This window comes from Mesoplodon mirus (assembly GCF_964341445.2).
Source record: "Mesoplodon mirus genome assembly, chromosome: 9".
In the NCBI taxonomy this organism is placed as follows: Eukaryota; Metazoa; Chordata; class Mammalia; order Artiodactyla; family Ziphiidae; genus Mesoplodon; species Mesoplodon mirus.
In genome coordinates, this window is record NC_138985.1 from 58,697,925 (window position 1) to 58,714,472 (window position 16,548).

At 38.4% G+C, this 16,548-nt stretch overlaps 1 protein-coding gene across 1 annotated transcript in view; it reads right to left on the reverse strand.

Moving 5' to 3' along the window:
- The window catches only part of VPS50 (VPS50 subunit of EARP/GARPII complex), a 132,803-nt gene extending 117,019 nt beyond the window's left edge, over positions 1-15,784 (reverse strand). The window contains exons 1-2 of the mRNA XM_082633014.1: positions 15,663-15,784; positions 7,906-7,974 (exon numbers count right to left, since the gene is read on the reverse strand). Of these exons, the coding sequence (XP_082489140.1) occupies positions 7,906-7,974; positions 15,663-15,695 (102 nt within the window). The 5' untranslated portion in view covers positions 15,696-15,784. The remainder of the gene's footprint in view (positions 1-7,905; positions 7,975-15,662) is intronic.
- Positions 15,785-16,548: the final 764 nt, after the last annotated feature.

The following is a 16,548-nucleotide window of genomic DNA, read 5'->3' on the forward strand; positions in this document are numbered from 1 at the left end:
GAAAAACAATCATAATAAACATTTAAGCCAACATCTTTGATTTTAGCTGAGCCATTTTTCCTCTCAACGTAACAACAAAAGGTTATATGAGAACTGGGGAGTCAACTCTATAAAACAATTAGAGCCCTCAAGTGTAAGGTGTTATAAAACATTTCCAATACATTTATGGTTTCTAAAGAAACCAGGCTATAATTTTACAAAGCTATTTCCCACTTAAGAGTTCACCTCTTAAGGGAATGCATTCAAGTTTAGGAGGGAAAAGAAAGACTGCAAATTTTATATTTAATGACTACTTTCAAATTACCCAAAATACCACACTAATTAAAAACATCAACCCAAGCTCAGACTTTCAATCTTATTCACTTTTATAAATGTAAAAAGTTAGTTGTGACGGCTTAACAGTTCTCCTTAACATTATTCAATTCAATATTTATTCTCTTTTAAAGGAATTTCATTTTTAAACCCACAGAACAGCCTGGAAACATCATCTGCAGTAGTAGGTTTTTATTCGAACAAAAAGATGAATGCAAAAATCTTCATTTCACAAGTAAGGTTTCAAAACCCGGAAGAAAATGCATAGTAGAATAAAAAAAGAAATGCAAACCAACTTCCATCTCTGTACTTAGCTTATTAGACCATAGTTCACATTATATACCGGAATAAATGCAGAATTCATTGTGTTGGGAGGGAGAAAGGAAGGGAGTAAAGGAAGAAAGTTTGCTCTTATAAAGCATGAATTTGGGTTTGCCAAGACAAAAGCTTTATTTTTCTGTTTGCATCTTTCATCAGTTAACAAAAATGGCTATTCTAAAAACAGAAACCATAGCCTTACTGAAGTTATCACATTAGAGCTCTAATTGAGAGCAAAAAATGTTTATCTACCAAAAACTACACAGAGCTTAAAGAACAAAGACATGAAGTTTTCAATATGCAATCAGTACGATAAAAATCATAAATCACTGAACAAAAACAGGTTTTCTGTTTCCAAATGAAATAGGATTCAAGATCACAAACACCCTAAAACTATATATATACCATGTACGTTTATAATGAATTGGCAGATGTCTGATTATTTGGGGAAATGGCACATTTTCTTAAAATCCCACTAGAACAATAATAATCCATCAAAGCAGCCATTTCATCAGTTTGTGTGTGTGTTTTAAATAAAACAGAACTTTTCAAGCCAACCCTGTTTTTCTTCAGGCTCTCAGTGCCATCTAGTGGAATATTACTAGGGTTACAATTTGAAAGGAGGTTTCAGCAAAATGATTTACAGAAGATTTTTATAAAAGGTTATTAAAGTGGCATTATTTTAATCCAGCTTTATACTTAAGTGATAAAAATAATGTATTTTAATCCTTTCTTCAAAATAACAACATTCCAAATATACACATTTGTTTTTAAAGAAACAGATCTTGAAGGAAAACTGATTTTATTCATGGAAATGTACTGAATTACTAACACATACTAAAAATCACAAAACTGGAAAGCAAAACTTTCATATTTGATACTTTGCCAAATATTTTTATTTACTCCTCTTATTCAACATACTATTTTAACAAGTATTTTCCTAAATTTATTTCTATGAAAAGGAAAACACTGATAATAGCTTTGGAGACATCAAATATATAAATTATTTTAAAAGCTATCTTTAAAAATTTCTCAACCTCAGTGAAAAATATCAAGCTGTTTGCCACATGCCTGTCTAGCTAAAGCTGAAGAAAAGACACATAAGCTGAAGCACAGACAGAAAAGTCCAGTGTATAAGTCTTAATTTACGGTTTTCTGGTTTGTTTTTTAGTTTTCAAACACCTCATCAGACCCCTCCTTAAAAGAAGAAATACTATCTATTCTGAGAAAAGACACAGCACCTTCAATCCCAGTGTCTAATGACCCCAGGCTTTCCAATTCCTACACCTTCTACATCCAATAAAATTCTCAGTCCTAAATCCTACTTTTAAAATGTCTCTCAAATTTAACCCTTCTCCATTTCCTAAACCTCATACTCTTATCTTCTTAATCAGTATCCTGATCTAGGATTGCCACTCAAATATCTATCTGTATCCTAGTTATCTTTCTAAAACAAATTAATCACCAACCCTAGAAGACCCCGCACTCACGTCTACCTACCCCTAATCCTCTCCTAACTGTGCTACCACTGTGCATACCTTAGTATAGACCTCTACTATACTCCTCTGCAATTATCTATTTTTGCTTGTCTCTCCTACTCAGGTTCAGGTAGGAATAGAATCTTGTACCTCTTTGCATCTTCAAAAGTTAGTAACAGCCTGCTTCAATAAATGATTGCCAAATGCACTGCTTAAATGATCTTTTAAGATTTGCTACGAAAGAAGGGTTAAGAATATCAAAGCATCTGAAGCCAAGAGAAGCATAATTTCATTAATGGTTAAAAAGAACACAGTTAAATATTTTTAGCCATGAATTCCTAAGAAAAAGTCTAAATGATTCTGCAGATCCATGGTTAGAGTCCCTCTTGGTACCACCTGCAGAAGACACCTGTCTTAAATGAAACATAATCCTAAATTGAAATTTAGTGATTTATCCCAATCACTAAAGCTAAAAAAAGTCTCCTAGTCATAAATTTCAATACTAATCCTGTCTAAATCAGATAGCAATAGACTCACCAGTTTATCCTTTTGACTGTATTTTTGTCATCTCTCTCCTACAAATATTACAATAAAGATAGTATAAAATATCAGAGCTAAAAGGGCTCTTAAATATCATCTAGTTCGGGCTTCCCTGGTGGCGCAGTAGTTGAGAGTCTGCCTGCCGATGCAGGGGACAGGGGTTCGTGCCCCGGTCCGAGAAGATCCCACTTGCCACGGAGCGGCTGGGCCCGTGAGCCATGGCTGCTGAGCCTGCGCGTCCGGAGCCTGTACTCCGCAACGGGAGAGGCCACAACAGTGAGAGGCCCGCGTACCGCAAAAAAAAAAAAAAAAAAATCATCTCGTTTAATCACATGTTTTCACAGATGAGCACGCTGGGGCACAAAGCCATTAAAATGACTTCCCTTTAATAAGCTGAATGTTTGGGCTTCCCTGGTGGCGCAGTGGTTGAGAATCTGCCTGCTAATGCAAGGGACACGGGTTCGAGCCCTGGTCTGGGAGGATCCCACATGCCGCGGAGCAACTAGGCCCGTGAGCCACAACTACTGAGCCTGCGCGTCTGGAGCCTGTGCTCCGCAACAAGAAAGGCCGAGATAGTGAGAGGGCCCGCGCACCGCGATGAAAAGTTGCCACAACTACAGAAAGCCCTCACACAGAAACGAAGACCCAACACAGCAAAAATTAATTAATTAATATACTCCTACCCCCAACATCTAAAATAAAATAAGCTGAATGTTTAAGTCAATACTTGAACCTAGCTCTCTTGGCTCTTATGCCAGCACTTTCCTCATGTTTTGGTAAAGTTCTGAAAATAAAGCTCTGTAATTAGTGTGGTTTTAGGATTCTTTTCACGGATTCTAAGAAGTCAGTCAAATCCATTTATCTTACTTCACAGAAGTATTCTAAAAGCTAGAAAACACTCTGCCCAAACTCCCAAACTGTTATATAATAGAAATGCTACAGAGTAAGTAGGTACTCAATAAATATTTATGGAATAAATTAAGTATACAAACAAAAATACTTCTTATATTTAGACAAATATATTTTCAGGTTTTGACTGCAACAGCTATTTCTTTTGTCTCCTCACCCTATATTTTTCTCTGATGAAGAAAATCAAAGGCATAGTTAAGCCAATCATGCAAGAGTAAATGCAGCTGAATCCTATTTGTATTTACAAGTCAGTAAAGTCAAGGCCTTAAACAAAACCAACCAAAAAAACCCCTTATCTTTAAAGAATAATATCAGAAGGCAGTATTTCAGTAAAAATTCATAAACAATATCCATATTAGTACTTTTTTTTCAGGTTTATGATATGTAAACATTATAGAAGCACTGTGGGAAGTTTACTTAAGATGTTTACTTAAGTTTACTTAAGATATAGATTTATAAGGTCCTGATATTGTTATTTTTTAATCGGGATTCAACAAATCCTCTCAAACACAGTCCCAATAAGTTCTATAACTACCAACCATGTGGCTATTACAATTATTATATAACAAATGTTGGTCTTAATTCTTCATAATTCTGTAACCAATTAAATTATCTAAAAATCTTTCACATAATTCAAACAATATACATTTCCTTAAATTGATAACAAGTTTAGTCAGTAAATACAATATAGATTAATTTCTTATATCCTTACCTCTGCATGAAAATCCCATTAATTTGAAAACAACAGAATCCATTTCCCAGGAATGAAGTTCTAGATCATCACTAACTCTTCATTCTACTTTTTCCCACAAAAATTGTCAATAAAACTTCCAAAATTTTATCTAGAACGGTTCCTATATTCCTGTTCTTTCTCCTCACCGCGTCCTCAGCTTGGCCGATGGTTCCCAAACATGGCTCCACGCTGGAATCAGCTGGGGATATTTAAACGCTACCGATGCCTGGCTCCACCCCCAACGCGGTGATTTAATTGGACTGGGGTACGGCCTGGGTACTGGTAATTCTAATATGCAGCAAAGTTTGGGCACCATTGACCTTGGCTCTGAACTATTTAAGCTAAGATGTTTTTAATCTGCTCAAAGTTTCCTTTCCTATAGCAAATTCTGAAAAGAATCCTTTCTTTTTTTTTTTTTTTAACTTTCTGTACTATTTTCTCCACCAAAATTCCAATTTTCCAGTATATGGATTATTATTTGACTCACATCTCCTCTTAAAATGCAGAAATTGTACCAGATGACTTCTAAGGTTTCTTCCCACTCAGAATTTATATAGTTCTCAAGAAAAAAAAAATCAATAGTACTTTCTGGGTTATCAAGCTCACCTGATTCCCTTCTTCAGTTCTCCTTAACTATCCTCCTTTTCCTAATGAGTCGAACCACATGAAATTCGCCAATAGTAGACCATTTCTAATCTAAAGCCATTTCATATGCTCCATCTTAATATTTCCCTCCTACTTATCCTTTATACAAGAACCTTTTAATGTAACACCCAAGCTAAACTTTCTTTCTTGAAAACCCCAATGAAATCTCAATTCCTTGTTACAACTTAGAAAAATATGATGACAAGAACAGGAAAAAGAAATGGGTCCATTCCTGAAGATGAAATATGCCTTTTCTTTAAATGTTCTACCCATACTTGAGAGATAGAGCTATTAAATGAATTAATGTTTAAAAGCGTCTCTATACAAGTATTTACATTGAACACTTAAAACAGTGTAAATTGATTTTTTGTTTGTTTTTTACTTTTCCCACTGGAATATCAGGGGAATCCAAGCTAAAATAATGCTTCTTTTAAATTGAGGTATAATTGAGGTACAACAGTATATTAGTTTCAGGTGTACAAAATAATCATTTGATATTTGCATATATTGCAAAATGATCACCACAATAGGTCTAGTTAACACCTGTCACCATAAACAGCTATAGAATTTTTAGAGAAAATTAAATTTATATGTATGACCTAACTATAAAGTAACATCTAAGTTGTGAAACACAGCATTATGTTTCAGCATTCAAGTTATACCAAGCTATGCTGTGTAAGGAATTTCTGAACGTGAGCCTTCTTAATTCTTAGTTTCAATACTGACTGTGAACTTCAACCACATCAAACTTAATCTACTGACTGGAGCTTTGCCACTCTCCAGATCCAGCAATTCAATTTCTCAAAACCACCCAGAGTAGCTCACCCTGCAGTACTTGAGATGTTTCCAGAGAGAGCACAGAGAGAATAGACGCAAAAAACTCATAAGGCTTTCTTAGTATAAGGCTAAATTTAAGCTGAGGGCATTGATGCTAATTTTACCATTAGCTGTTTTACAGTTTAACTAAATTAGCTTCTTAGTGTGTATCAATCAGCCCACTGCCCTAGGCTTAATCATCACCTGAACCATTTACACTTGCTGACCTTGTGATTCCAGACTGGCCTCTCTAGCCAGAGCCCATCATCTTAAAAGTACACACTGCTATACATATACAAGTATCTATTCTTTTTCAAATTCTCTTCCCATTTACGTTATTACAGAATATTGCGTAGAATTCCCTGTGCATTAATCAACTATACTCCAATATAAAATAAATTTTTTTAAAAAAATTAAAAAATAAAAATAAACTTTTTTAAAAAAAATAAAGAGTATACACCACTGATCACTGATGGGGAGAGGGTGTGGAGTTAGTAAGAAGACTATGTAATGAAATCATTATAAATTCTCTACCTACCACTACTGGAAAAACATCATGGACTCATGGTTTAAAGACAACAGAAAGTTCCTATGCAATACATTCATGTATTTTTTAAAGAGGCTCACTTATCAATTTTACTCTGGTTCTGAAACATCTAATGCAATCTACTTCAAGGCATGTTCATAATGCCTGATAATCTTTTTTTTAAGTCAAAGAAATACAGAGAATTATCTGTCAATTAGGATTTATGGTTATCTCTTAGTTCCCAATTTTATCACATCCAATAGTCTTTTCTAAAATTATATAAAACTATTCAAAATGCCTCTTTATAGCTTCTGAGCCATTTCATGCAAAAGCGTTGGTTAGAATTTTATCATATTTGTATCTGACCTAATATAAAAGCTAAGCAGTAAATACAAAATTCACTTTAGGGGGTAAGGCACCTCAAAGAGGTGAGAAATCATAACCCTAAGCAGCTGACACTGAGGTGTGATAAGAGGCCGTATGATTGCTGATCAAGAGAAAAAAGCCCTGTGTATTAAGTTGCCAGACACAGGAAACAAACAGTAGTTTCAAATATGATCCTCAAATTGAAAATCACAAGAGTAGACGTTCAAAACAGGCTTTGATCCGCGATACAGCTGCTATACATGGAGGCAGCTGTGAGTGGCGAGGCCCCGGAGAGTGAGACAGCGGGGATTTATTTATTTAACAATGGCTCATATTTCTCCTGAGGGGAAGCCAGCTAGCTTTCAAATGACACCTATTAAATTTGTAGACTGCGAAGTTCACATGAATATCAGGGGATTAAAATCCAAGATATCTACAATTTAGCATAAGCTGTGCTTTAGCTACTTACTCAAAAATCTCTGCTCCAGGGACTTCCCTGGTGTCACACAGTGGTTAAGAAGCCACCTGCCAATGCAGGGGACACGGGTTTAAGCCCTGGTCCAGGAAGATCCCACATGCCACGGAGCAACTAAGCCCGTGAGCCACAACTACTGCGCCTGCACTCTAGAGCCCACGAGCCACAACTACTGAGCCCGTGCCAAAACTACTGAAACCCACGCACCTAGAGCCCGTGCTCTGCAACAAGAGAAGCCACCTTAATGAGAAGCCCGTGCACCGCAATAAAGAGGAGCCCCCGCTCGCTGCAACTAGAGAAAGCCCGCATGTAGCAACAAAGACCCAATGCAGCCAAAAATAAATAAATAAATAAATAAATAAATAAATAAATAAATAAAATAAAATCTCTGCTCCATAACAAAAACATAATTTACTATGATTTTTGGCTCAGTGTTACAGCATAAAAAGTAAGCCATTTCATTTAATTTATCCAAATTACAGCAGATGAATCAATAAGTTTCATTTATAGATATATCACTGCTTTCAGGCAAAGAATCTGATACAATAATAAACTCTAAATTTATCTATTTCGCATTTTCTGCTTCACTATAATGAATCATACTGCATCCCAATGAGTAATGAAAGCAAAAACAAGCTCCAAGCCTACTGCATTATAAAACTTTACCTAGCTCATCATAACAACCATCTGCCTGTGGGAAGGAAAAGCTTCTGTGAATCAATTACCCAAAGGCAACAATATTTTCTTAAGGAAGTGAAAAGTCACTCTCACTCATGTAGATCAATACCTTTCCAGGGACCCGGAGACTCTCAAAGGCACCAACATCACTGAGGCTCTCTGGGGGACTTTTCAGACCCTTAAAAAAAAATAACATAAAAGGAATTTTAATTGTGCTGCAGAACTGTAACATGATAGAATATACTTATTGAAATAGAAATCACCATTTTAAAAACAGACATTTTCCTGCTTTAAAATAGATAGAACATATGTTTCTAAAAACAATTGTCACAACACATATAGTACTATACTATTATTAAATCAAGTAAAGATGTACTCTTGGAAATTTAAAATAAAATTACTATATGGCACCTTTATACCTAATGGTTGAAGTCTAACTTAACCATGATTCAAAAACAACAAAGAGAAACTTGGGTGACAAAAAGCATTCTATAAAAGCACTTATCTATTAATCATGACCAAATGCACGTGGTAAAAAGGTCCAAGCATTATGACCCACAGATATAATATACCAACTGACTGAGCTAACCAAAGATTTTTAAATAATGATAATTGCTTAGTTAATACATAAGTAATCCCTAGATTTTATCATTTCTCACCAATGCACCCAATTTATACTACATAATTGAGACTTAAATCTCACATCTCACTGCTTTAGCTCTTTATAGAAAGTACCTGGTACTTTCTATATTCACATCAAATGAGGGATTCTGAAAGTCTCATTTGTACCAGGGAAAGTTATCAAGACAGAAAGAAGTCAGCCATTTAAATTTTCTTTAAAAGCCTCTTTTTAACATAGTCTATTCAAAGCAGACACCTAAATTCCCTGTAATATTAGTCTATAAGCAAAATTAGCTGGTACATGAACTTGAGGAGAGATTTACGCTACTGTCAAGTTTCTGTCCTTTAGATACTCTATATTGGCTCTTTGGTGTCCTTGGTAACCAAAATATATGTTATGTTTAGGTTGATTACTTGGGTCTTAGAGTGGAACTTGCTCATTTTTAAATTATAGAGGTGTGTATTTTCTCTTCCCTACTATAAAATACCACCAGTCAGAGCTACAATATTTTATGACAAGGTGCTCTACCGCATCCCCAATCTTCCATTATCCCCGGAATACCGCCCCCCCCCCAGCCTTCTTTGTCTCTCTCTCTCTCATACTCTCTCTCTGGCTCTCTGGCTCTCTCTCTCTCTCTGTCTCTGTCTCTCTCTCTCTCTCTCTCTCTCTCTCTCTCACACACACACACACCCCACCCTCTAAAGAAACCAAACCAATACTCCACTTTCAGAACTCCTCTATGAAGTTTTCCTAAATCTTACGTTTCAAAGAAACACTATTTCTCAGTAATGCTCATGGATCATCTCCATCAACATTACCCAGGGAAGTTTTTAAACATAAAACTTCCACATAAAACTTCTAGGTCCCACCACAGAGCTAATAAATAGGTTATTTCTAGATTAGGACCAGGAGTTGCATTTTAACAAGCAACCTGGATGACTACTATAATCTCTAATGTTTTAGAAACCCCACTAGACATTTCCCAACACCTCTGCCCAAGTAGTGAAGTTTTAAATATTAAATATATATCTCCCTCAGACCCAAGAGAAGGGAAAGACCAAGTCCTCTATATGTCTTTATAGCCCAGGAGCTAGCACAGTCCCAGGAACAGAGTAAGCACCAAAGAAATTAGTAAATTATTTGGAGTCTTAGGCTCCAATCTCTAACTAATTCGTTCCCATGGGAATATGCAACTGACTTTAAAATGAAGTTTCTAGGGAAGTCTGCAGGAATAAGAAAAGCATACTGAGGCTGAAAGTCTTACAGTGAGTGAGAAAATAAAAGTACGAAACTACTCTTGTGTGTTTGTTCTTCCTTGTCCCAATTTCTCACCAAGAGTCATCACAAGGGCCTAGCACCGAAAGTGGTAAAGAAGGCAAGGTTGGGTTATGGAAGTAAACTTCTCTATACATTATATACACACACTTATATACATTCAAACATATACACATACACGAGAGTAAAACTTCATAATTTGATTCAAAATCACGACCACCCCTAAAATACCTTTTAAAAACATAATTGCCATGACTTTTAAACACACATTTTAAAAAGTATAGATTTGTTTAACCACTCTAATAAATTCCTGAAGGAATATATCAGGTGTAATTTTCTCTTTCCCTAGAGTTACTCAGTAAAGAAACCAAAGCCTAAAACAAGTAAACAAGTGGGATATACCAATATCTAGGAAAAGGCCTTGCCTCCAAATTAGTTACCACACATGATAATTTGCTACTAATACATGACAACTTCCCGCCAAATGTACAAAATAAAAGTAATAAAAATTGGAAACCCTATGTACATGTTAGGAAGCAGGGGATTCACAGAATGGCTTCTGCAGACAACCTGCCTGTCATCATAGTCTAACGATGGTGACAGTAACTCACAGGCTGTTATAAGGGATAAAGGAGATAACATATATGAGAGGCCAAAAATGGTGTCTTGTACATGGTAAGCACTCTTTAAGTGTTGACCATTATTCTGAATATCACAGAGAAATGCTTTTTTTATCTTATCAAAACAGAAATAAAGAATTACATAAATGTCTCAAAGCACAATATGACTCACCTGTATTTTAGGATTATAGATCTTCAACCCTTTGATTAGGAACTTTATAAATTTCTACTAACAAATATGAAGTCAGCATTTTTATTTTATCTTCGCCTCTTTAAAGCAGGAAGTCATGGTTATAAGTACAGTACTCTGCCTTTATTAAATTAAAACTTTCACTATAATCATTAACCATTATTTGATTTTCTTTTGTATCTGATTTTTGTTTTCATAATTCCCCAGTTTGAATTTATATAAAATCCATCATAAATAATACCTGTCTCTGCAACTTTATTTCTTTGCCCAAATCAGACTACACTTCAGACTACTTCTGTTTTGTCTATATGAATACTCAATTTCCATTTATGAGACCAGCAACTTACATCCCAATGATCAAAAGGAGCCTGTGAGATGATTTGTGATTCCTTTTCTTTTCAGAAGAAGTTTCAGCAAAACTCAACAGAGTGTTTATACGCAGCCCTCAGTTTCTCTCACACCCACCCTAATCAGGCTTTCCTCCTCACCACTTCACAGAAGTGCTGTTGTCAGGTCACCGATGACCTTATTGCTGCTCAGTCCAAAGGCTCATTCTTTTTTTTTTTTTTTTTTTTTTTTTTTTCCTTTTTGCGGTATGCGGGCCTCTCACTGTTGTGGCCTCTCCCGTTGCGGAGCACAGGCTCCGGATGCACAGGCCCAGCGGCCATGGCTCACGGGCCCAGCCGCTCCGCGGCATATGGGATCCTCCCAGACCAGGGCACGAACCCGTATCCCCTGCATCGGCAGGCGGACTCTCAACCACTGCGCCACCAGGGAGGCCCCCAAAGGCTCATTCTTATTCTCACCTTCCACGGGCCATGTGTAGCATTTAACACTGCTGATCACTTCCTCTTCTTGTAAATTCTTTATGTGGCTTCCAGGACCCACTCGATTTGGATGTTCTCTATCCAACAAATATTTATTGAGCATCTGCTACAGGACAGGTGCTCTTCAGGTTGCAGCAGACTGCTCACCTCACTGGCTGCTCCTTCTCAATCCGCCTTCCTAGATCCACCTCTTCTCCCGACCTTGAAACACTGAATCCTCAAAAGCTCCAACTGTGGACTCGTTTTATTTCTACAGTCACTCCATTGGTGATCTTAGTCAATTTGTATACCCTCTTTATTCTCATAACTCCTAAATTTTTATCTATACCCTGAATTTCTCCTCAGAAATTCAGGCTTTTAGCCAACTGCCTATTTTCTTTCTCCAAATATCCAAGAGGCTTTGAAATGAACAAGTCTTAAAACTTTCTCCCTTCCTTCAATCTGTTCCTCTCTCAGTCTTACCCACCTCATTAAATGGCCATTCCATTCTTCCAACTGCTGGGGCCAAACCATTTGGAGTCAACCTTGAAGCTTCTCTTTCTCTCACAGCCCAAATCCAATCTATTAAGAAATCCTGTCAACTCCACATTTACGATACATCCACAATCTGACCTCTTCTCAACAAGTCCACCACTTAGCACCCTGAGTGAGGCCCATACCGTATCTCACTTGGATTACTGCATTAGCATCCTTATTGGTCTCCCTGGCCTTGCTATGAGTGAGGAGAAAAGGAGAGGAGGTGAGGTGAGGATGAGGGTCTATGTGATCAGGCTTCCTGCCCTCAGCTCTCTGACCTCATCTCCTACTACTTCCCTCCTCACTCACTTCACTCCACCCACACTGCCCTTTGCTGCTCCTCAAACGTGCTCCTGCCTCAAGGCTTCTGCCTCAAGGCTTCTGCACCTGCTTTTCCTTCCACCCAGAATGCTCCTTCCCAGACATCCTCAGAGTTTACTCCCTCACCTCCTTCAGGTTTTTACTCAAATGTCACCTTCTCAGTGAGGCCTTCCACGGCCACCCTATCTAAAATTATAAATGACCCCAAATGGCCAGTAACTCCCAGGATTCCCTAACCTCTATTCCTCCAAAGCATGTATCACCACGTCTGCCTTAGCACTTTGTTTTGTTAACTGCTGCATCCCCCAAACTTAGAATGGTGCCTGGTACATAGTGTTAAATAATCATTTGTTGAATGAACTGAAACAACAGAGCCCAGCATAATGGAGAAAGCAGAACAAAAGAGCTCATCTCAGTAAAGAGCGCTAACAAAGCCTGCTCTACACTCTCCTCCAAACCAAGATCCTTGGAGAGCTGAAATGCCCAAAACTCTAAGTTTCATAGACCTTAATTTCACATCTCTCCACATCAATAACAATATATTATCAGCATGTTCTTTAGCCTCACAAAAAAGAAACATCTTTATGTATATTTATTTGTAATACTACTACGTTTAACCTAACAACAAACAGTACAAATAAAATCCCCAATGTAACTCTAGACAGCACCCTACTTTCCTACCTCATAGATTCATGAAATGTGTATTAATAATGATTAAACACGTGGAAGTCAAGCCATAAACAAATATAATTAGGATGACTTTTAAAATATGAAACTCTGAATTTTACCTCACCTTTTACACAGTGTAGTTCCAGCTTTTGGTATGTGCTCTTTAGTTCAGTTTTTTTTTTTTTTCATCCCAACTAACCACAGATTTTACCTGCTCAATCCAATAAACAACTGGTTGAGGCTGAAGAGTTCATTTTCAGAACAATTTCACTACATTTAAGAGACATAAACTTATTATCACTGGTATCTGGACTTCTGTATTTTTCTCTCCCACTCACTATTACAAAATAGGGTTAGAAAACAAACCAACCGGGACTTCCCTGGTGGCACAGTGGCTGAGAATCCGCCTGCCAATGCAGGCGACACAGGTTCGAGCCCTGGTCTGGGAAGATCTCACATGCCATGGATCAACTAAGCCCGTGCACCACAACTACTGAGCCTGCACTCTACAGCCCGCGAGTCACAACTACTGAGCCCACGTGCTGCAACTACTGAAGCCCATGCGCCTAGAGCCCGTGCTCCGCAACAAGAGAAGCCACCACAATGAGAAGCCTGCACACCACAACGAAGAGTAGCCCCCACTCACCGCAACTAGAGAAAGCCCGTGCACAGCAACAAAGACCCAATGCAGCCACAAATAAAATAAATAAATTTATTTTTAAAAAAAGAAAACAAACTAATCAAAGTTGCTACACAATGATGACAATATCAACTGTGCTGAACCGCCAGCAAGCAACAGGAGAGAGCACCAAACTTAGCTGAGGCACGAAAGTCCAAATTCAGCATCCCAGAGGCAGTTTAGGGGTATTAGTGGCATAATGTACAAAGATGTATATTGTTTTAAAAATCAAATGGGGGTACTTCCCTGATAGTGCAGTGGTTAAGAATCCACCTGTAAATGCAGGGGACAAGGGTTCAAACCCTGGTCCGGGAAGATCCCACATGCCACAGAGCAACTAAGCCCATGCGCCACAATTACTGAGCCTGCACTCCAGAGCCTGCGAGCCACAACTATTGAGCCCACGTGCCACAACTACTGAAGCCCACGCACCTAGAGCCCGTGCTCTGAAACAAGAGAAGCCACCACAATGAGAAGCCCACGCACTGCAACGAAGAGTAGCCCCCGCTCGCTGCAACTACAGAAAGCCTGTGCGCAGCAATGAAGACCCAATACAGCCAAAAATAAATAAATAAATAAATAAATTTTTAAAAAAATCAAACGGATACCAAAGTCAGCCTGAAATCAACTATTGTTTGAATTACTGCCGGCTTCCAGTTTTCCCACTTTCCAACCATCAATTCAGTCACTGAGATGATCTCTATGATCATGCACTTCTTTGATAAGGCCCAGGAACTGTGGTAACACCTTTATCTCTTTACCTTGATCATATCATATACACATCACCACTAGGAAAGCCCCATGTGATACATGTTATCATTCCTATTTTAAAGATGTGAAAATAGATGCTCAAAAAAGTTAGGTAAGTTGCTCAAGGTCACACAGCTACTACAGGATGGAGCAGGACTCAAACCTATCCTCAAAAAAGAAGTGTTATGAAGCATAAGACCAGGACTCAACAAATGTGATGGACTGCCAACTGTTATTACACACTTAATTAAATCTCTTATTATTCACAGAACTTCTAAATTTTATTTTCATGACATTAACAATATAATTTGACAGAAGTAAAATAAACACATAGGATTCGTGTATTCTTCACCAGAGATGTACAATTTGTAATCTATTCAGCTATCTCTCAAATTCTAAACTATCAAATAAGAATTTAATTTGGCATTTGTAGTCTTTTTTTAATCAACAACAAAAAAATTCACAAATGAACCTTCCACTAAATGATCATCCTTCACATTCTCCAAAGTTCCCAAAGTCACACTGATTTAAAACTTTAATCTAAATTACCCTTCTCTCATATAAAAATAATAAAGAATGGCCAATTCTAGTAAAATATTAGAGTTGAAATAAATAAAGGTATCTAAAACCAAACCATAATCAATAAGTACATAAAAGTAAGTTTCTGCCACTTCTGATTTGAAGGAAGCTGACACATTATTAGGAAGTCCCTAACATTTATGAGATGAGACAGAAAACAGCCAAAGTTTTTATTCATGAATTAGCATTCTGGCAAAAAAATAAAAGACCATTATTTTGCCATGACAATGATTTTTTTTAAAGTATCATCTCACATACACTAACTTACTGATGACTCCGATAACAGAACTGTGAGACAGGATGAACAAAAATAATTATTATTCTCATTTTCACAACCGGAAACTTAAAGCTACTAGATTTAGGGACTTGCCCAAAGTCATAAAGCTATCAATTCTGTCTTCAAATTATCTGCTTTTTTCACTCTTTCTAGTCATCTCTATTGCACAGACCCCACTTCCCTACCCAGGCCACCCTCACAGACGATGGGCAGCTTGGATAAAGGGAACCCTGCAGAGTAGTTAGGGCTATCACTGGACAGCTGGCAAAAGGGAGAAAAGGACGAACAAATGTAGCCTCCGACTTCCTCATTGACCTCATCTAAAGGAATGTTTCTGGGTCACCGGGATCCACCTGAGCAGGGCTCCGAACCTGGCGGCTTAGGTGAGTTTTCCAGGGTGTGCTCGAGCTTTATGGTGCCCCTGACACCTGCCACAACCTATAATTTGGTTATCTGCCTGCCTGCGGCCCAGGGACAGAACATCTCGGCTCCTCTCCCAGGAGAGATGAAGGAGACCTTTGCTTCAGCCTCTGCGACTTACCTGCCGGGTCATAAGAGATTTGATTCTTTGCATGTCGAATTCGTGAGGGGGCACCTTGCCGCAGAGAACTAACAAATCACACAGAACCACCAGAGAGCCGGTCCCAACACAGGGAAGCCATAGTGAGTGGTCACGTGGAGCTGCAGAGCTGGGTTTCCCTTCCTTTCCCCGAGCATTCTGGGAATTGTAGTCCCCCGGCTGCCGTCGGCACCTGCAGTGGAGGCGAGAGGAAGGCCCAGGTACTACATTTCCCGGCAAGGAAAGCAGCTGACGCTTCGGTTAAGCCCCACAAATCTTGCTCTAAGAGACCACGGCGGTCGCCGGCCTTTAAAGAGGTAGTTGCTCTCGGTAGCTGCTCCGGTGAGGCGAAAACCTAACTCACAGGTAACCAAACACTGAGCAACAGGAACAAACACTGAGAAGACAGTATATAAACCAGACTGACATGACCCCCCAGCCCCAGGAGTGTGGTGGAGGAAACCCCACCTGGTCTTGAGGAGCGGAGTGAGAGGACGACAGACTCACGCGAAGGGACGGGAACGCCAGAGACGGGAAGGCTCCAAGAGGTGACCTGAGAACTTGGCACTCCCCAGGTGGCGCAGGGCTTGGCCTGAGGAAAAGAGTAGTCCACGTTGTCCAATGGCGGCTGTCCAGGTTAGGGCTGTTCTTCCTCAGTATTGGCATCCAGAGCAGAAAACTAAAACCAAAGGATTTAATCCCCACCTATCATTTTACCACCTGTGTAATCTAAGGCAAGTCAAGATGGAAAATATAACAATAAGTACACATGTCACTTTAACGTCCTCTTTTCAACTTTTAGCAGTTTAGCTAAACTGGGGGAAGCAATAGGGGAGTGGTTTGGGGCTCAATTTAAGAAAGAACTTTC